Raw genomic sequence first — 15,093 nt, forward strand, 5'->3', positions numbered from 1 at the left:
TTTTTTGGAGACAGAGTCTGACTCTGTTGCCCAGGCTAGAGTACAGTAGCATGATCTTGGCTCACTGCAACCTCTGTCTCTCTGGTTCAAATGATTCTCCTGCTTCAGCCTCCCGAGTAACTGGGATTATAGGCACAGACCACCACACCTGGCTAATCTTTGTATTTTTGGTAGAGACAGGGTTTCACCATGTGGACCAGACTGGTCTTGAACTCCTGACCTTAGGTGACCCTCCTGCCTCAGCCTCCCAAAGGAGGGGATTACAGGCATGAGCCACTGTGCCTGGCTGCCTGACTAATTTTTAAATTTTGTGTAGAGACAGGGTCTCCCTGTGTTGCCCAGGCAGGTCTCAAACTCCTGGCTGAGATCCTCCTGCCTCAGCCTCCCAAAGTGCTGGGATTACACGTGTGAACCACCACGACTGGCCAGGAAGTGTCTTTCAAAGAGTAGAGGGTCTTAATTTTGATGAAGTTTCATTTATCTCTTTTTTAAAAAATTCATATGTTCTTCCAATGAATATTTTGTTGTTATTAATGGATTATGCTCCTTAGGGTTATATCTAAGAAATCTTAACCTAAGTTCATAAAGATTTTCCCATTTTTTTCCAGAAGTTTTGTAGTTTTAAGTGTTACATTTAGGTCTATGATCGTTTATTTTATTGTTTTGAGACAGAGTCGCTCTGCATCCAGGCTGGAGTGTGTGGTGCAATCTTGGCTCACTGCAACCTCCACTTTCAGGGTTCAAGAGATTCTCCTGCCTCAGCCTCACAAATAGCTGGGATTATAGGCATGTGCCATCACACCCAGCTAGTTTTTGTATTTTCAGTAGAGACAGAGTTTCACCATGTTGGCCAGGCTGGTCTGGAACTCCTGTCCTCAAGTGATCCACCTGCTTCGGCCTCCCAAAGTGCTGGGATTACAGGCGTGAGCCACTGTGCCCAGCCTAGGTGTATGATCATTTGAGTTAAGTTTTGTTTGTCATATGAGTTATGGATCAAAGTTCATTTCTTTTCTTGCACACAGATAGCCAATTGTTCCAGGGTGATTTGTGTTTACAAGTATTTGTATTATACTTGTACAATATTGGCATGGGCTCATGTTTCTTTTGGGTAAATACCTGGTGGTAGAATGGCAGCATCATGTGGTTGTGGGTCTATAGCGGGACCCTATATTCTGTTCTGTGAATCTGTGTGTCTTGATGCCAATACTGTACTGTGTTGACTACTGTAGCTTTATAAGCCTTAAAGATTTGCAGTCTAAGTAGACCAACTTTGTTCTTTTTTGAATTTTGGAAATATCATAGCAGCTTCCACACAAAAATCTCCTTAGATTTTTATTGGGTTTGCACTGGATTTATAGATCAATTTGGGGAGAGTTAACATTGTAACAGTACTGAATCTTCTAAATCATGAACATGGTATATCTCTCCATTTATTTATTCTTTAATATCTCTTAATGTTTTAGAGTTTCAGTTTGTAGATCTTACAAATCTTGGCAGCTTTATCCCTAAATATTTTATATTTTTAAAATAAATGATAAAATTGTATTTTAATATAAATGGTAATTATAAATGGTAATAAAATTATTTTAATATAAATGGTATTTTTTAAAGTTTTAAATTTCCAATTGCTTATTGCTAGTATATGGAAATACTGTTGTTGTTTTTTTTTTTGTATAGTGTATATTACTTTCATTAACATTCTGTTTAGTAGAACTCAATCATATGGCACGGCTACTGCAAGCTTGGCTGGGCAGTGTTGCTATCTAGCTACCTTTTCACTTTTATATGAAGCAAATTATTGTGGCAGAGTGGATAGACTCACTGGTGGAAGATAATAAAAAATATAATAGAACCAAGACTTCAATATTTGCAATTCAATAAAGTTGACCTTTCAAATATGCCGGGATTAACTTGGAGTTGTAATTTAAAACAAAATTTTATCAGCTATGCAGACATGTTAAGTTTAAGATACCTATCAGGTTGGAAGAGGCTTGGGCTTGAAATACAAATTTGGGAGTCATTTGCATATAGATGATGTTTAATGCAGGAAATGGAATGAAATCACCAAAAGACAGAGCATAGCTAGAGAAGTCCGTAGACTGAGCCCTTAGCAGATGAAAGCAAAGGAGCCTGAGACAAAGTCGCCTGTGAGTTGGAAGAAAAATCAGTGTGAGAAGTCAAGTGGAGAAAATTCTTCAAGGAGGAACTGACCCCTGTGCCAGTAAGGTGCACATAAGATGAGAACTGAGAATTGATCATTCAGTTTAAAATGTGGAAGTTATGGGTGACCTTGACAAGAGCAGTTTCTGGGAGTTAGACAGATAAAAGCCTGATTTAAAAGGATTTTGGAGAAATAGAAGGAAAAGAATTGGAAACATCAAGCACAGATAACTTTTAAGTGTTAAGGAGTTTTGTTCCAAAGAGAAGCAGACAAACGAGATGATAGCTGGAGAGATGATAGCTGTGTGATCAAGAGAGGATTTTGGCCAGGTGCAGTGGCATACACCTATAATCCCCTGCCAGTTTGGGAGGCTGAGGCAGGGGGGTCACTTGAGTCAGGAGCTCAAGATCAGCCTGAGGAACATAGTGACACCTCATTTCTCAAAAAAAAAAAAAAAAAAAAAATAGTTTGGTGACATTCACCTGTAGTCCAGCCTACTTGGGAGGGTAAGGTGGGAGTATCTTCTGAACTCAGGTTGTCCAGTCTGCAAAATACGTGTATGCAGATGGGAATGCTACATAAATAAAGAGAGAACAGGTGATGCAAAAGAGAGAGGGGAGAATTGTTGGACCTCTATCTTTGAATAATAAGAGGGAATGGGATCTAGTCTCAACTGCTGAGACCTTGGGAGAATGGAGAGCTCATCTATCATAGCAGAAGGGAAGACAGGGGAACATGGACATGGTTGCAGGTTAGTGGGGTGGATATGGGAAGTGATTCAGTTCTCATTTTATTGCTCCTGTTTTCTTAGTGTAATAGAAACTGCTGCAGGCGAGGATGGGGGAAAAGGGATGAAATAGTCGTCTAGGATGAATGACTGGAGAGAAATGTGTTACCGTTGACTGACAACACTAATGGCTTTCTTGAGGTTAGTGGTCACGAACTTAGAATATAGCTTCGTTTTTGTTTTTCTCCACCCATGTTCACCTGCATAGGTGCAGGAAGCCCAGAGTAGGCAGGGTTGATTTATCCAGGGTTAGGTTTTGTCAGGCAACTTCGAGGAAGTGGGAAAAGGCAAAGGAGTTGAATTGAAGCTGGCTTAAGAGGAAAGTGAGAACATGGAGTGATGAGGGATAGGGACTGGGTGGCTGGGTCAGCTCCTGATTGAAGAATTGCAAGGGTTGGGGAATGAGAGGGAATGAATAAATAGTAAACTAATAGGTAGCGGTTCTAGGTAGGATTCTTCATTTGGGCTTGTTAAGAGGGTTTCAGTCATGACCAGGTGAAAGCTGAGAGTGGAAGAGAGGAGGTCGAAGAACAGGAAGGCCAGGGTATCAGAAGGGTTATCTGTGTGAATACTGAATTTGTGCTCAGAACCTGAAGACCTTTTCTATTATTTTCTAAAGTCCTTTGTTGCTGTTGGACTATTTATGTTTCTTTCTTGGTAAGAGTTTTATGTCTCTTCTTTGATGCATTCTGTTTCTTAGTCCATAGTGCTCTTTAAAACTTCTTTTGGTATTATATTTCATTCCTTCTATTGCATTTCTAATTTTAGCAATTATATATCTATTTTGAGAGTTTTTTGTTGCTTCAGGCTGTTTATGGCATTATTTTCTAGAAAAATAGTTTTTGATAATTGCATGCTTTGTTATAATATAGATAATTTATGTATCAGAAAATAGTTCATATTGGCACTCAGGTATTAAAACATTTTTACATAGAATTTTTTCTAGGTGAGGAAGTATATTGTGTTATGTAGCTAACTTTTAAATATCTTTTTCACTTTAGGTCTCAAAAAGTAAAGATGGAAAAGAGCAAAGTGAAACTGTATCACTGTCCGAAGATGAAACATTCTCCTGGCCAGGTCCCAAAACAGTTATGTTGAAAAGAACATCTCAAGGCTTTGGTTTTACATTAAGACATTTTATTGTTTATCCCCCAGAGTCTGCAATTCAGTTTTCGTATAAGGTAAGAGAAATAGTTTCAGCAACTTGAGGCCATTCCTATTTCCCTCTTGTCTTCCTCTTACCCTTCCCTCTGGCCTTTCTTTCCTATCTTAAAAGAAGTAAGCATTACATTTGCATTTTTATTATATTATTTTTCTTCGTTTAGGTATTTTTCCACTATCAAGAACAGAACAGAAACTTGAGTCTTCTCTGAAAAATCATAGTGATTCTAAACTCCAAATCTATATTTTTTAAAGACTCCTAATTCCAGACGTTATTCTACATTTTCTAATATGTAACTGTTTATTATCTAGAAAAATAGTGAGTTTTGTGGGCTTACTATGCAAAGGAAATGGATCACTAAAATATTCCAAGAGTTTTAATGGAATTAGGACAATATATAACGTTCAGATATGTAATATGATATCATGTTAGAATTTAAAAACAGCTTCTCATCAAAATGAATTACATTGACAGGCTTCAGTGGACAGTAACACAAGCTGAAAAGGGCAGCCTGAAATGTAAAGTTATAAAGTGCAGTTGACACACTGAGTACTTGCTCTGTATTCCTTACCATTTGTTATGAGCGTTTCTTACTTTATCCACACCAGAATCCTGTGGAGCATGTGGTATTATTAGCCCCATATGCCAGATGTGGAAACTGATCTGAGTCATAAAACAGATAAGTAGTTGATCTGGGATTTGAACTTGACCAATACGCATGCTTGATGCTGAACAATAGTTAATTATACACGATAATATAATGGAAATGATGATATTCGGAAGAGTTATGAGATCCTGGCCAGGCCACTTCTTTTGACCTCTAGATTTCCGTTTTCATTTGCAGGAATTGAACTAGGGGATTAGAAAGTGTTTTCTAATTCTAAATATCTATGAATCCCAAACTGTCTTTTAAAAAGTAGTGTCTGTATTTGTATCTAGGGACCACAGTTTTAAATTATATTTTTGTTAAGTGTGTCTTCCTAGTAATTTCTTACAAGATACGCTTTTCTGAAATACTGAATAGCTTTTTTCTTTTTTTTAATTAATTTTTTATATTTTTGGTTATTTGAACACTGAGATAATAGGAAACAACTGGAATAGCTTTTAAGGATTGTAAAGAATTGGTACCTTTGGAATGAAATTTATCTGTTTGGATTTTCTGAAATGTGTATAATACAACTGGACTAGATTCCTTAAGAATCAATTTGATATTAAAAAGCCTCAAGTAGTGTTACTTGTGCATTAGGTCACATGTGAGAACACTGGATAATTACATTAGGATTGCATATTTTTTGACTTTGTTTTGTTTTGAATAAGAGCTTTGGGTCATGATGAACATATAGGTAGTACAATTTTTTATAAGATAATTTTACCAAACTTACATAAACGTATATGATTTTTATTGGAAAATATTTCTAGAAATTTTAGTAGCACATACAGTAAATCCTCACTTAACATTGTCAAGAGATTTTTGGAAACTGCAACTTTAAGTGAAACAGATTTAAGTGATAACTGATCTTACATTGGCTAGAGTTTACTGGGCATATTTCTGGTCATAAAAATATCACCGAACTTGTAAATAAAGACCAAAGCACTTCCAGTGTTAAATATTGAAATAAATGTGAGATGTTCATACACTTAAGAAAGAGTTATAAGAAGTCCAGAATTGAGGGTGGTTGGAGCCTGTCTCAGCAGCTCATGCAGCTCAGGGCATGAGGTGGGACCTAACCCTGGACAGGATGCTGTACATCCTGTGTACAGGATGTACACACACAGCCACCCCCATTCAGACCGGGACAATGTGGACACCCCTGTGCATCGAAAAGGCACAGCTTTGGGATGTGGGAGAGAACCATAGTACCTGGAGAAAACCCACACAGTTGGGGAGGAATGTACAAACTCCACACAGATGGGGTCCCAGTGGGGAATTAATTTTTCTTGTGAATGTTACAACAAAAGAATGAAATGAAATGATATTCAAATGAAATGATATTCCAGGACATGCTTACAGTTGTTGATAGCATGGTCATTGGAGTCAAAAGAGCCTAGGTTTAAGTTCCATTTCTGCCTCCTATTAGATCTGTGACCTTGCGTAAGTCAACTAACAGACCTTCACAGGCTGTGTGATGATTGAATGATGCAGTACTTGTAACATATTTAGCTTAGAAATTGACACTGTAGTTGCTCAATAAATTTTAGTTATTAATGCTATTAATACAAATGTTCTTGCAAACAGGGCTCTGTCTTGTAAATTTTACATGGAAAATACATATTGGAATCTTTTCTATTTCAATTATGAAACTGTCAGTTTACTTCAAAGGAATTAAAAATTTTAATACTGTCTAGCTTTTAGAAAATGTGTAATTAATATAACAGTGTCCTTATTTTGTCACGTATCTGGCAACCTCAGTCTTAGAACAGATCTTAAAATCAGAAGAAGGAAAAAAAAACATTTGGCCAGCCAAAGTAAATGTCAAAAAATTATGTAATAAATTATCAGCCCTTCACCCAATGTCTGTTTTTCTTTCTAAGATACATGGTAGCTTCAATATGGTAGAGACTCCGCAAATATTTGAAAAAAATGTATTTTATACTAGCTTTTTTTGTTTTGTTTTGAGATGGGGTCTTGCTCTGTTGCCCAGGCTGGAGTGCAGTGGTGTGATCTCGGCTTACTGCAACCTCTGTCTCCCAGGTTCAAGCAATTCTTCTGCCTCAGCCTCCTGAGTAGCTGGGATTACAGGCACAAGGCACCATGCCCAGCTAATTTTTGTATTTTTAGTAGAGATGGTGTTTCACTGTGTTGGTCAGGTTGGTCCCAAACTTCTGACCTCACGATCTGCCCACCTCGGCCTCCCAGAGTGCTAGGATTACAGGTGTGAGCCACCACACCCAGCAGTTTTTGTATTTTTAGTAGAGACTGGGTTTCACCATGTTGGTCAGGCTGGTCTTGAACCTCTGACCTCATGATCTGCCTGCCTTGGCTTCCCAAAGTGCTGGGATTACAGGCCTGAACCACCATGCCTGGCCTTTCTAGTTTTTAAACATTTCTAATTTCCCAGCTAGAGGTAGATAACATGGCAGCAAGACAGCATGGTAACAATGAAAGAGACCAAGTAGATAAACAAACTTCAAAATTGAATACATGAACTTAAATATGTAGCAATTTGGGATGAGTCCACTTATATAGACAGCTCTGGCTCCTGTAATATCTCTAAAGGCACATTTAAGTATAGTACAGTAAGTGATGACATGGCCTTTCCATCTGTACAATTGCCTACTTGACAATTTCACTTGGGTATCTCTATTAGAACTCTCACACTCAAATGCCAGAAACTGAACTCCTGATTCCCTACCCCTAAATTGGCTTCACCCACAGCTTTCTTATCTCTGTTTGTAAAAACTGTTATTTTTCCAGTGAAAGACACCTTCTATACTGTTACTGAAGATGGGCTATCAGTTTGCTTTTGAGCTTGCCAGTGGCTATAGAAGAGTATATGATCAATTAAGGATACTGTTAGTGAGATTGTAATTGCCACAATTTGGGGAGGTCAGTTTGAATAAAATTGAGTCTTGCTGTGATTAACAAGAGTTTATAAATGTGTATTCATAAATGAATATATATATTGTTTTTATTTGTAGGATGAAGAAAATGGAAACAGAGGAGGTATGCTATAAACATTTTAATTTGTCTCTGAATCTTTGTCTACCCATTTCTTTCTGTTCTTTAAGTGATATTAAATGAGATGTAATTTTTGGTGTTCAAATATATAAGTTTTTAGGTGTGAGAGGCATATAATGTATTTTACTGTAGACTTCAAAGTTGTATGAATTCCATTGTCTCATCTTAATTTGAACATGTAATAATTTTATTATTAATTCTATGTGTTTTTGTTGAGAAATATGTCATGATAATTCCAAAGAGAGTACTTAAGATTTTTATTTCAATTAGTGATCTTTTTAAATGAGGTGATTATTTTAATAAAGAATGCTATATGTGTTTTATCAGTTAGGTTTATTGACTCCAATATTGGAAAGAGGATTTGGGTTATTCTTATAGTTAATGTTGTTGATTTAAAAATTATTTAATGAACTTAAAAGGACAATCAAGCTGAAGATAAATTATTTCTTAATAACTGATTTTAAATCAACTTTAATGAGCTAAAATTCACACTCAACAAAATGCACCTATTAAAAACTTATTTCTGGATAATTTTAGAAACAAAGTTGCAAAAATAGTACAGAGAATTTTTATGTGTCTTTTATTTAACTTTCTCTAGTGTTAAAAACTCACAATACCATGGTATAATCAACAAAACTAAGCAATGAGCATTGGTACAATACTACTATTTAAACTACAGACTTTATTTGGATGTTACCAGTTTTTCCACTAGTATCCTTGTTCTCTTCCAGAATCCCATGTTGTATTCACTTGTCATGTCCCTTTAGTCTTTCCTTGTATTTTATGACTAGTACTGATCAGTTTTTTTGTTTGTTTTGTTTTTTTTGAGACAGAGTCTCTTTCTGTCACCCAGGCTGGAGTCCAGTGGGGCAGTCTTGGCTCACTGCAACCTCCGCTTCCCAGGTTCAAGTGATTTTCCTGCCTCAGCCTTCTGAGTAGCTGGGATGCCGGGCACCCACCACCATACCTGGCTACTTTTTTGTATTTTTAGTAGAAACGGGGTTTCACCGTGTTAGCCAGGATGGTCTCAATCTCCTGACTTTGTGATCCGCCCGCTTTTGCTACTCAAAGTGCTGGGATTACAGGCATGAGCCACTGCGCCCAGCCTGATCAGTTATTTTATAGAATGTCCTTCATTTTCAATTTATCTGACGTGTTCTCATCATTAGTTCAAGGTCATGCGTGTTTAGCAAGAACACCAGATTTTCATCTATTTTAAGTGTACAGTTTGGTAAGTTTTGATGAGTGTATAACCTGTGAAATCACTATCCCAATTAAGATATGATATCTAAAACAACTTTTCATCATTCCGTAAAGTTCCCTTATTTTTTTTATTCTGCCGTCTTTACATAGTCACTAATCTGATTTTTATCACTAATAGGTCAATTTTGCCTCATCTAGATTTTTCTTTTAATAAATGGAATAATATAGCATGTACTCTTTTGTGTCTTTTGCCAGGCATAATATTCTTGACCTTCACTGTATTATATGTATGAGAAACGATAGTACTTTTTTTCCTCTATATGAATATACTACAAATTGCTTACCCACTCAACTTGTTGATGGACTTTTATAATAACCATTTGAGGTCTTGAAAAGGTTATGGGTTAAAATGTGAAGGAAATGGCATTTTTTTAAAGCACTCTCAAAAGTAATCAGAGGGTATAGGGCCAGGCAGGACTCTTCATAGTTGTCACTAGTACAAGATGAGCCACTCCTGCATCACCATCTGTCATGCACCAGGGTTCAGGATGAATTCCAAATGTTACTTGGCATGGGTTAGAAATAAGCCTTAGTGGGGAAAGGGAAAACTGACAAAGCTGGCATCAGCAAGAGAGAAGAGGATAGAGGTTCTCCATCTTCCCGTTGTCCTGAAGGCTGATGTGCTGATGCCTGGACAACCTACTGGACACACAGCATCTAGAATTCATGCCTCTTATGGGGGGAAATATACTTCTAATAAATGTCAAAAGACATCGTTATAAAACTTCATGCACATCATTATGTGTCTGACATAGCTCGCTGAAGTGAATGGATTTAGTTTTGTGCTTTGGCTAGGGAGAGTAAATTTGAACATTTATAAGGGAAAACTAGAAGATCTATTACGGGTTACATTCATGTTTTAGGTCCTATACTATTGAAGATGGGCTAGACGTTTGCTTTTGAGCTTGCTACTGGCCATAGAAAAGATGAGAATATGATCAGTTAAGGATACACATTATTCCTAAAGAACAACATTCTGTTTGCACTGAGGTCTGAGACAGGTTTCTCCCCTGGAAAACAAAGAGTTGATACAGCAGATAATATTTTCAAGACCATTTCTTCCTATGGCTGTTTTTAAAGTGGTTCCTCAATTTAAGCCAACTACAAAACCTTGAGGTCTCATTCAGCTTAAAGTGCTTCTCAGCTTGGCATGATATTGCTCTCTGGAGGGTATATGGTAATGCATCCTCTTTATACACATCTTTATCACAATTGGGAGAGGGGGAGTGTGTATTGTCATCTGTGGATAGAGGCCAGAAGTGCTCTTGAAACGGTGCACAGGGCAGCCTCCCACAGCAAAGAATTATCTGGGTCAGACACAGTGGCTCACCCCTGTAACCTCAGCACTTTGGAAGACTGAGGTGGGCAGGTCACTTGAGGTCAGGAGTTTGAGACTAGCCTGGCCAACATGGTGAAACCTCATCTGTACTAAAAATACAAAAATTAGCCAGACTTGGGGGCACACATTTGTAATCCCAGCTACGTGGGAGGCTGAGGCAGGAGAATCTCTTGAACCCGGGAGGTGGAGGTTGCAATGAGCCGAGAACACACGACTGCACTCCTGACAGAGCAAGACTCTGTCTCAAAATAATAATAATTATTACTGTTATCTGGCCCCAAATATTAATAGTGCAAGAGTGAGAAACCCTGGTTTAAAGTAATGGGCACCAAAGCATTGTGTTCCAAGTGTCTAGGTCCCCATGAGTCTGGCTTGATCCAGTGACAACTTTCAAACCGTTTAGAAGAATTGATATTCAGGGCTGCGTATCTGGTGATCTTTTGTGATTATTATCCCTTACAACTGAACTTGAGATCTGAATTGAGTTACTGCTGTAGTTTGAGGTTAAATTATCTGGTTGCTCTACTGGCATGTATGATGTTGATGAAGGGATAATCCTAAGTAAGGAAAGTTACATTGTAAGAAAATAGAGAGTCAGTATAATAACTAGAAGATAAAATGGCTAAAAGAAAAAGTTCATAAAGAATGTAAATACAGTCACCCCTTGATATACACAGGGGATTGGTTCCAGGACCGCCTGCATATATACTAATTTCCACACACTCATGTCCTGTAGTAGACCCAATGGAATCCATGTATTGGAAACACAGATTTTACATCCTTGTGTTACTGTGAATATTGTATTTTTACTGAAAAAAAAAAAAAAAAAATCCACAGACCTATAGAGTTCAAACCCATTGTTCAAGGGACAAATGTAATTGAAATGTAAAAATTTACTATCAGAGGTCTAACAGATTGAGGGAGAAAATAATTATAAGCAAGGTTAACAAAAAGGTAAATCAAAGTTAGTTAAAAGACTAATAAGATATTTTTTAAAACCACAAAACTAAGGCTTTAAAATGAGAGAAACAAATATTCAAGTACCTTACCTCTTCTGAAACAAAAGTTCAACGAAGCTGGATATTAATTAAGTCCAGAAGATCTATAGTTTTTCTTCGTAAGCAAAGAAGAATATGAAAATGTATGAGAGTATTTGGAGAAAGTGATTTACAATATAATTGTAATATATTTGGAAAAACTGCTTGATTTTGGGGAGTAGGTTGGAAGACTGGTGGAAATTAGCATATGACTGAACTTAATCTCATATATTTCAGGCATCATAATATATATTTTTATCTTCTTTAAACCTCACTCTAACCCTGTGAGGTATGAGATAATATTCCTATTTTGTAGATGAGGGAACTGAGGTTGAGAAATAGCTTGCCTACTTTCAAACAGCTAGTAAGTGACAGTAACTGGATTTCCACATCAGTATCTTAAATCTTAAGTCCATCTTATAACTCTGCCATCTTACTTCCATTGTCATCGTTTTAAGTCTCTTTCCTCATTTCTTTAATTTTATTTTAAAAATAATTCTGGCTGAAAAAAGGGTGTGACCTATATAGTGTGAAGATTAGTAGATAAAATAAAAATAGGGTATATTTAGTATGTTATGAAATCAATTCTGTGAATTCTGCATTGACAAAGGTCAAGGAGATCCCAAGTTTAGAGGCTGTGAACACTTTGCAGGAGCAACCATCACTTGTTACTCAGTTTTAGTATTTGGCCAGTAGTGGACGTGCAGAGCTTAATGAGGTTATGGAGTCTTAGTGCCCTACCTACTTTGATTGCACCTTTGCTTTCCAAGTGTGAGTTTGCTCCTGGCACCCCAATTGATAGTTGGGGTCACAGGGTATTTCACAAAGGCCTGCTCAGCCCTCAGTATAATAGTCATGATACCATTTCAGATAACCTGATCGTCAGTTACACCATATTGTATGTGAAAAAAATTTCTTCTAACTTCTAGACAATTATTTACAAGTCAGTTTTTAGAATGCAACCTATTCAGAGGTAAACTATAAATAATTTAGTATTTTAATTCGATAGAATGTTACGATTTTTATCTTAGTGTCTCATTTGCTTTGAAAACTTATTTTTGAGCATGTTGAGATCATGAAATCCTTTTATGTAGAATTTTGTGTTAGTTTAATAGAATTGGAGCTTCCAGTGTAATGATCAGAGTCAAAGCCTAGAATCACTGTAGAGAAAATAATTGCCAGGATTTTATTCAAACTCCTAAGAGATGCTGTTGTAATGCCAAAATTCTGTTAAACAGCTGAACGATTTTGGTCTTCCTTCCTTTTGACAATTTAGTGAAATCTCTTTTGCCACTTAATTTTCTTGTTTCTTTCTTATCAACCAAGAAATACTGAGCCATTTAATTTTCTGATTATTTTACTTACCCGTTGTTTGCATTTTGTTATGGTTCTCATATTCTTTATGTGTGCACTCTTTTATATTTTAGAAGTATTTTTTCTTGTTGGTTAGTTTTCTGTACTATGATGCAGATTTTTTATAAGTAAAAGGTTATTTAAGTAGAATAATTTTTTTTGGTGGTAATAGTTGCTTGTGGATAACGAATACCTTGCTGACATCTGTATTCCCTTAAATCTCTGGAGAATATAATAATTTATAATATATATATTTATAAAGACAATGACTATAACAATATAATGTTATATAATTATATAAGTAATGTATTTAAAATTATGAATATAAATAAAATAAGAAATGAGATGTATATTCCTATGGTTAAAAAAATAAATAAATAAAATAAGAATAGTAGGAGGTGGCAGCCAGCTTCAGTGTGTCTTTCAGCAGCCCCGACTGGTCAGATGGCCTTGAGAGAAGGGTGGTTTCAGGATGCCATCCAAAGTTGGTGACAGCAGTCAGAGCCCTGGCTCCAGCACAGGGGCCTGAGCAGAACATCAGATATTTAGCTTCCTATGGTATACTGATGAGCAGACCTCTTCTACTCATATATCAATTTTGATTAAGGAGATATGTGCAGGAACTTTGTTCACAATTGCTGCACCATTAATGAACCAAAGGAAATATTCGGAGAGGAGGATCTTAGGCTATTCAGTGCAGGAAATGTATGATGTTATATTGGGAATGAAGGATTACAAGCATTTCATTCCTTGGTGCAAAAAAAAATCAGATATAATATGAAAGAGATCTGGCTATTGTAAAAACACAATTAGAAATTGAGTTTCCGCCAGTGTTGGAGTGATACTCGGCAGTAACCTTGGCGAAACCTCATTTGGCAAAGACCTCCTGTACTAATGGGAGACTTTTCAAGTACGGTTCATGATCTAAGACTTTGGTTGGGGTATCAGAAGCACGTTTAGAATTGCTTTCAAAATGTAGCAGTGTTACTAACCTCCATGGATCTCTTTTTTGAAGTATTTGAGAAGAAGCATTCACCAATTTTTTAAATTTTTGTTTTGAGACAGAGGGTGTTGCTCCCAGGCTGGAGTGTACGGGCATGATGATAACTTACTGCAGCCTCAAATTTGTGAGCTCAAGCAATCCTCCTGCCTTAGCTTCTTAAGTAGCCGGCACTACAGGTGTGCCCCACTGCCTCCCAGAATGATTTTTCACTATGCTGACCATTTAAATGATTTGAGTTTCTCTGGTTGTTAGGCAAACATACTAATTATGTTTTTATGAACTCTTAATGCTGGTCAGTAGAACAACCACAAGTGTCTTAAATATTCTTGAGGCTACTTTAGGAAATAGTTAGAACGATGGTGATGAAGACCACAATAATGATGACGGTAGTGGTGGCAGCAGCTAATTTAACAGTGTACTAGCTACATCTCAAGACTTAGCATGGATTAACTCATTTAACCCTCTCAGCAGCTTTCTAAGGTGGATATTATCATCACTGCCATATTTCAGATGATGAAACTAAAATGCAGAGTGTTTAAGTTACTAGCAGGTGGCAGAGCTGGGCTGCAGCTCAGGAAGTCTCTAAATTTCTACCACAGCCTCATAATGTTCTTTACTCTTGGCTGGGTATAGTGTCTCATGACTGTAATCTCAGCCCTTTGGGAGGCTAAGGCATGAGAATTGCATGAGGCCAGGAGGTTGAGAACAGCCTGGGCAACATAGCAAGATCCCTGTATCTACAAAACAAAAAAAGAAAGTTCTTTACTCTCACATAATTCATTCTTGTGTAAGAAAGAGGGTTCTGTTCTCTTGAAAGCTAGGTAATAATAAAAGATCCATTTATATATCTTCTTTGAACAATAGTGCTGCTGTGAACATGCATGTACAAGTGTGTGAATTCTTGTTTTTAATTTTTGGGGGTTATACCCAGGAGTAGAGTTGTGGGTCACACGGTAATTTTATGTTTCATGTTTTGAGGAACTGCCAAACTGTTTTCCACAGTGGCTACACCATTTCTGTGTCTCTACCAGCAATGAATGAGGGTCTTAATTTCTGTACATCCTCACCAGCATACGTTATTTTCCATTTTTGTATTATAGCCAACCCAGTGGGTATGAAGTAGCATTTCATTGTGGTTTTGATTTGTGTTTCTTTAATGACTTAATGATTTGAGCATCTTTTTGTGTGTTTGTTGCCATTTGTATATCTTGTGTGGAGAAATGTCTGTTTTTATCCATTGCCCATTTTTAAATTGTACTGTTTGTCTTTTTGTTGTTGAGCTATAAATATTCTTTTTTTTTTTTTTTTT

General features: G+C 36.8%; 1 protein-coding gene across 10 annotated transcripts in view; it reads left to right on the forward strand.

The window, feature by feature from the left end:
- ARHGAP21 (Rho GTPase activating protein 21) overlaps positions 1-15,093 on the forward strand; it is a 130,513-nt gene that overhangs the window by 51,741 nt on the left and 63,679 nt on the right. For 8 of the 10 annotated variants that reach the window (XR_005201388.1, XR_005201389.1, XM_017535533.2 and 5 more), the window contains exons 3-4: positions 3,950-4,129; positions 7,750-7,774. The exons of 1 other annotated variant lie outside the window; for it this stretch is intronic. Coding sequence is in view for 6 of the 9 variants with exons in the window: in XM_017535533.2 (XP_017391022.1) it covers positions 3,950-4,129; positions 7,750-7,774 (205 nt within the window). In the remaining 3 variants the exon portion in view is untranslated. Of the gene's footprint in view, positions 1-3,949; positions 4,130-7,749; positions 7,775-15,093 lie in introns of those variants that run through there. One more of the 10 variants, XM_017535538.2, reaches the window with a different exon arrangement.

Source organism: Cebus imitator, unplaced genomic scaffold (assembly GCF_001604975.1).
Source record: "Cebus imitator isolate Cc_AM_T3 unplaced genomic scaffold, Cebus_imitator-1.0 Scaffold92, whole genome shotgun sequence".
NCBI classification, from domain to species: domain Eukaryota; kingdom Metazoa; phylum Chordata; class Mammalia; order Primates; family Cebidae; genus Cebus; species Cebus imitator.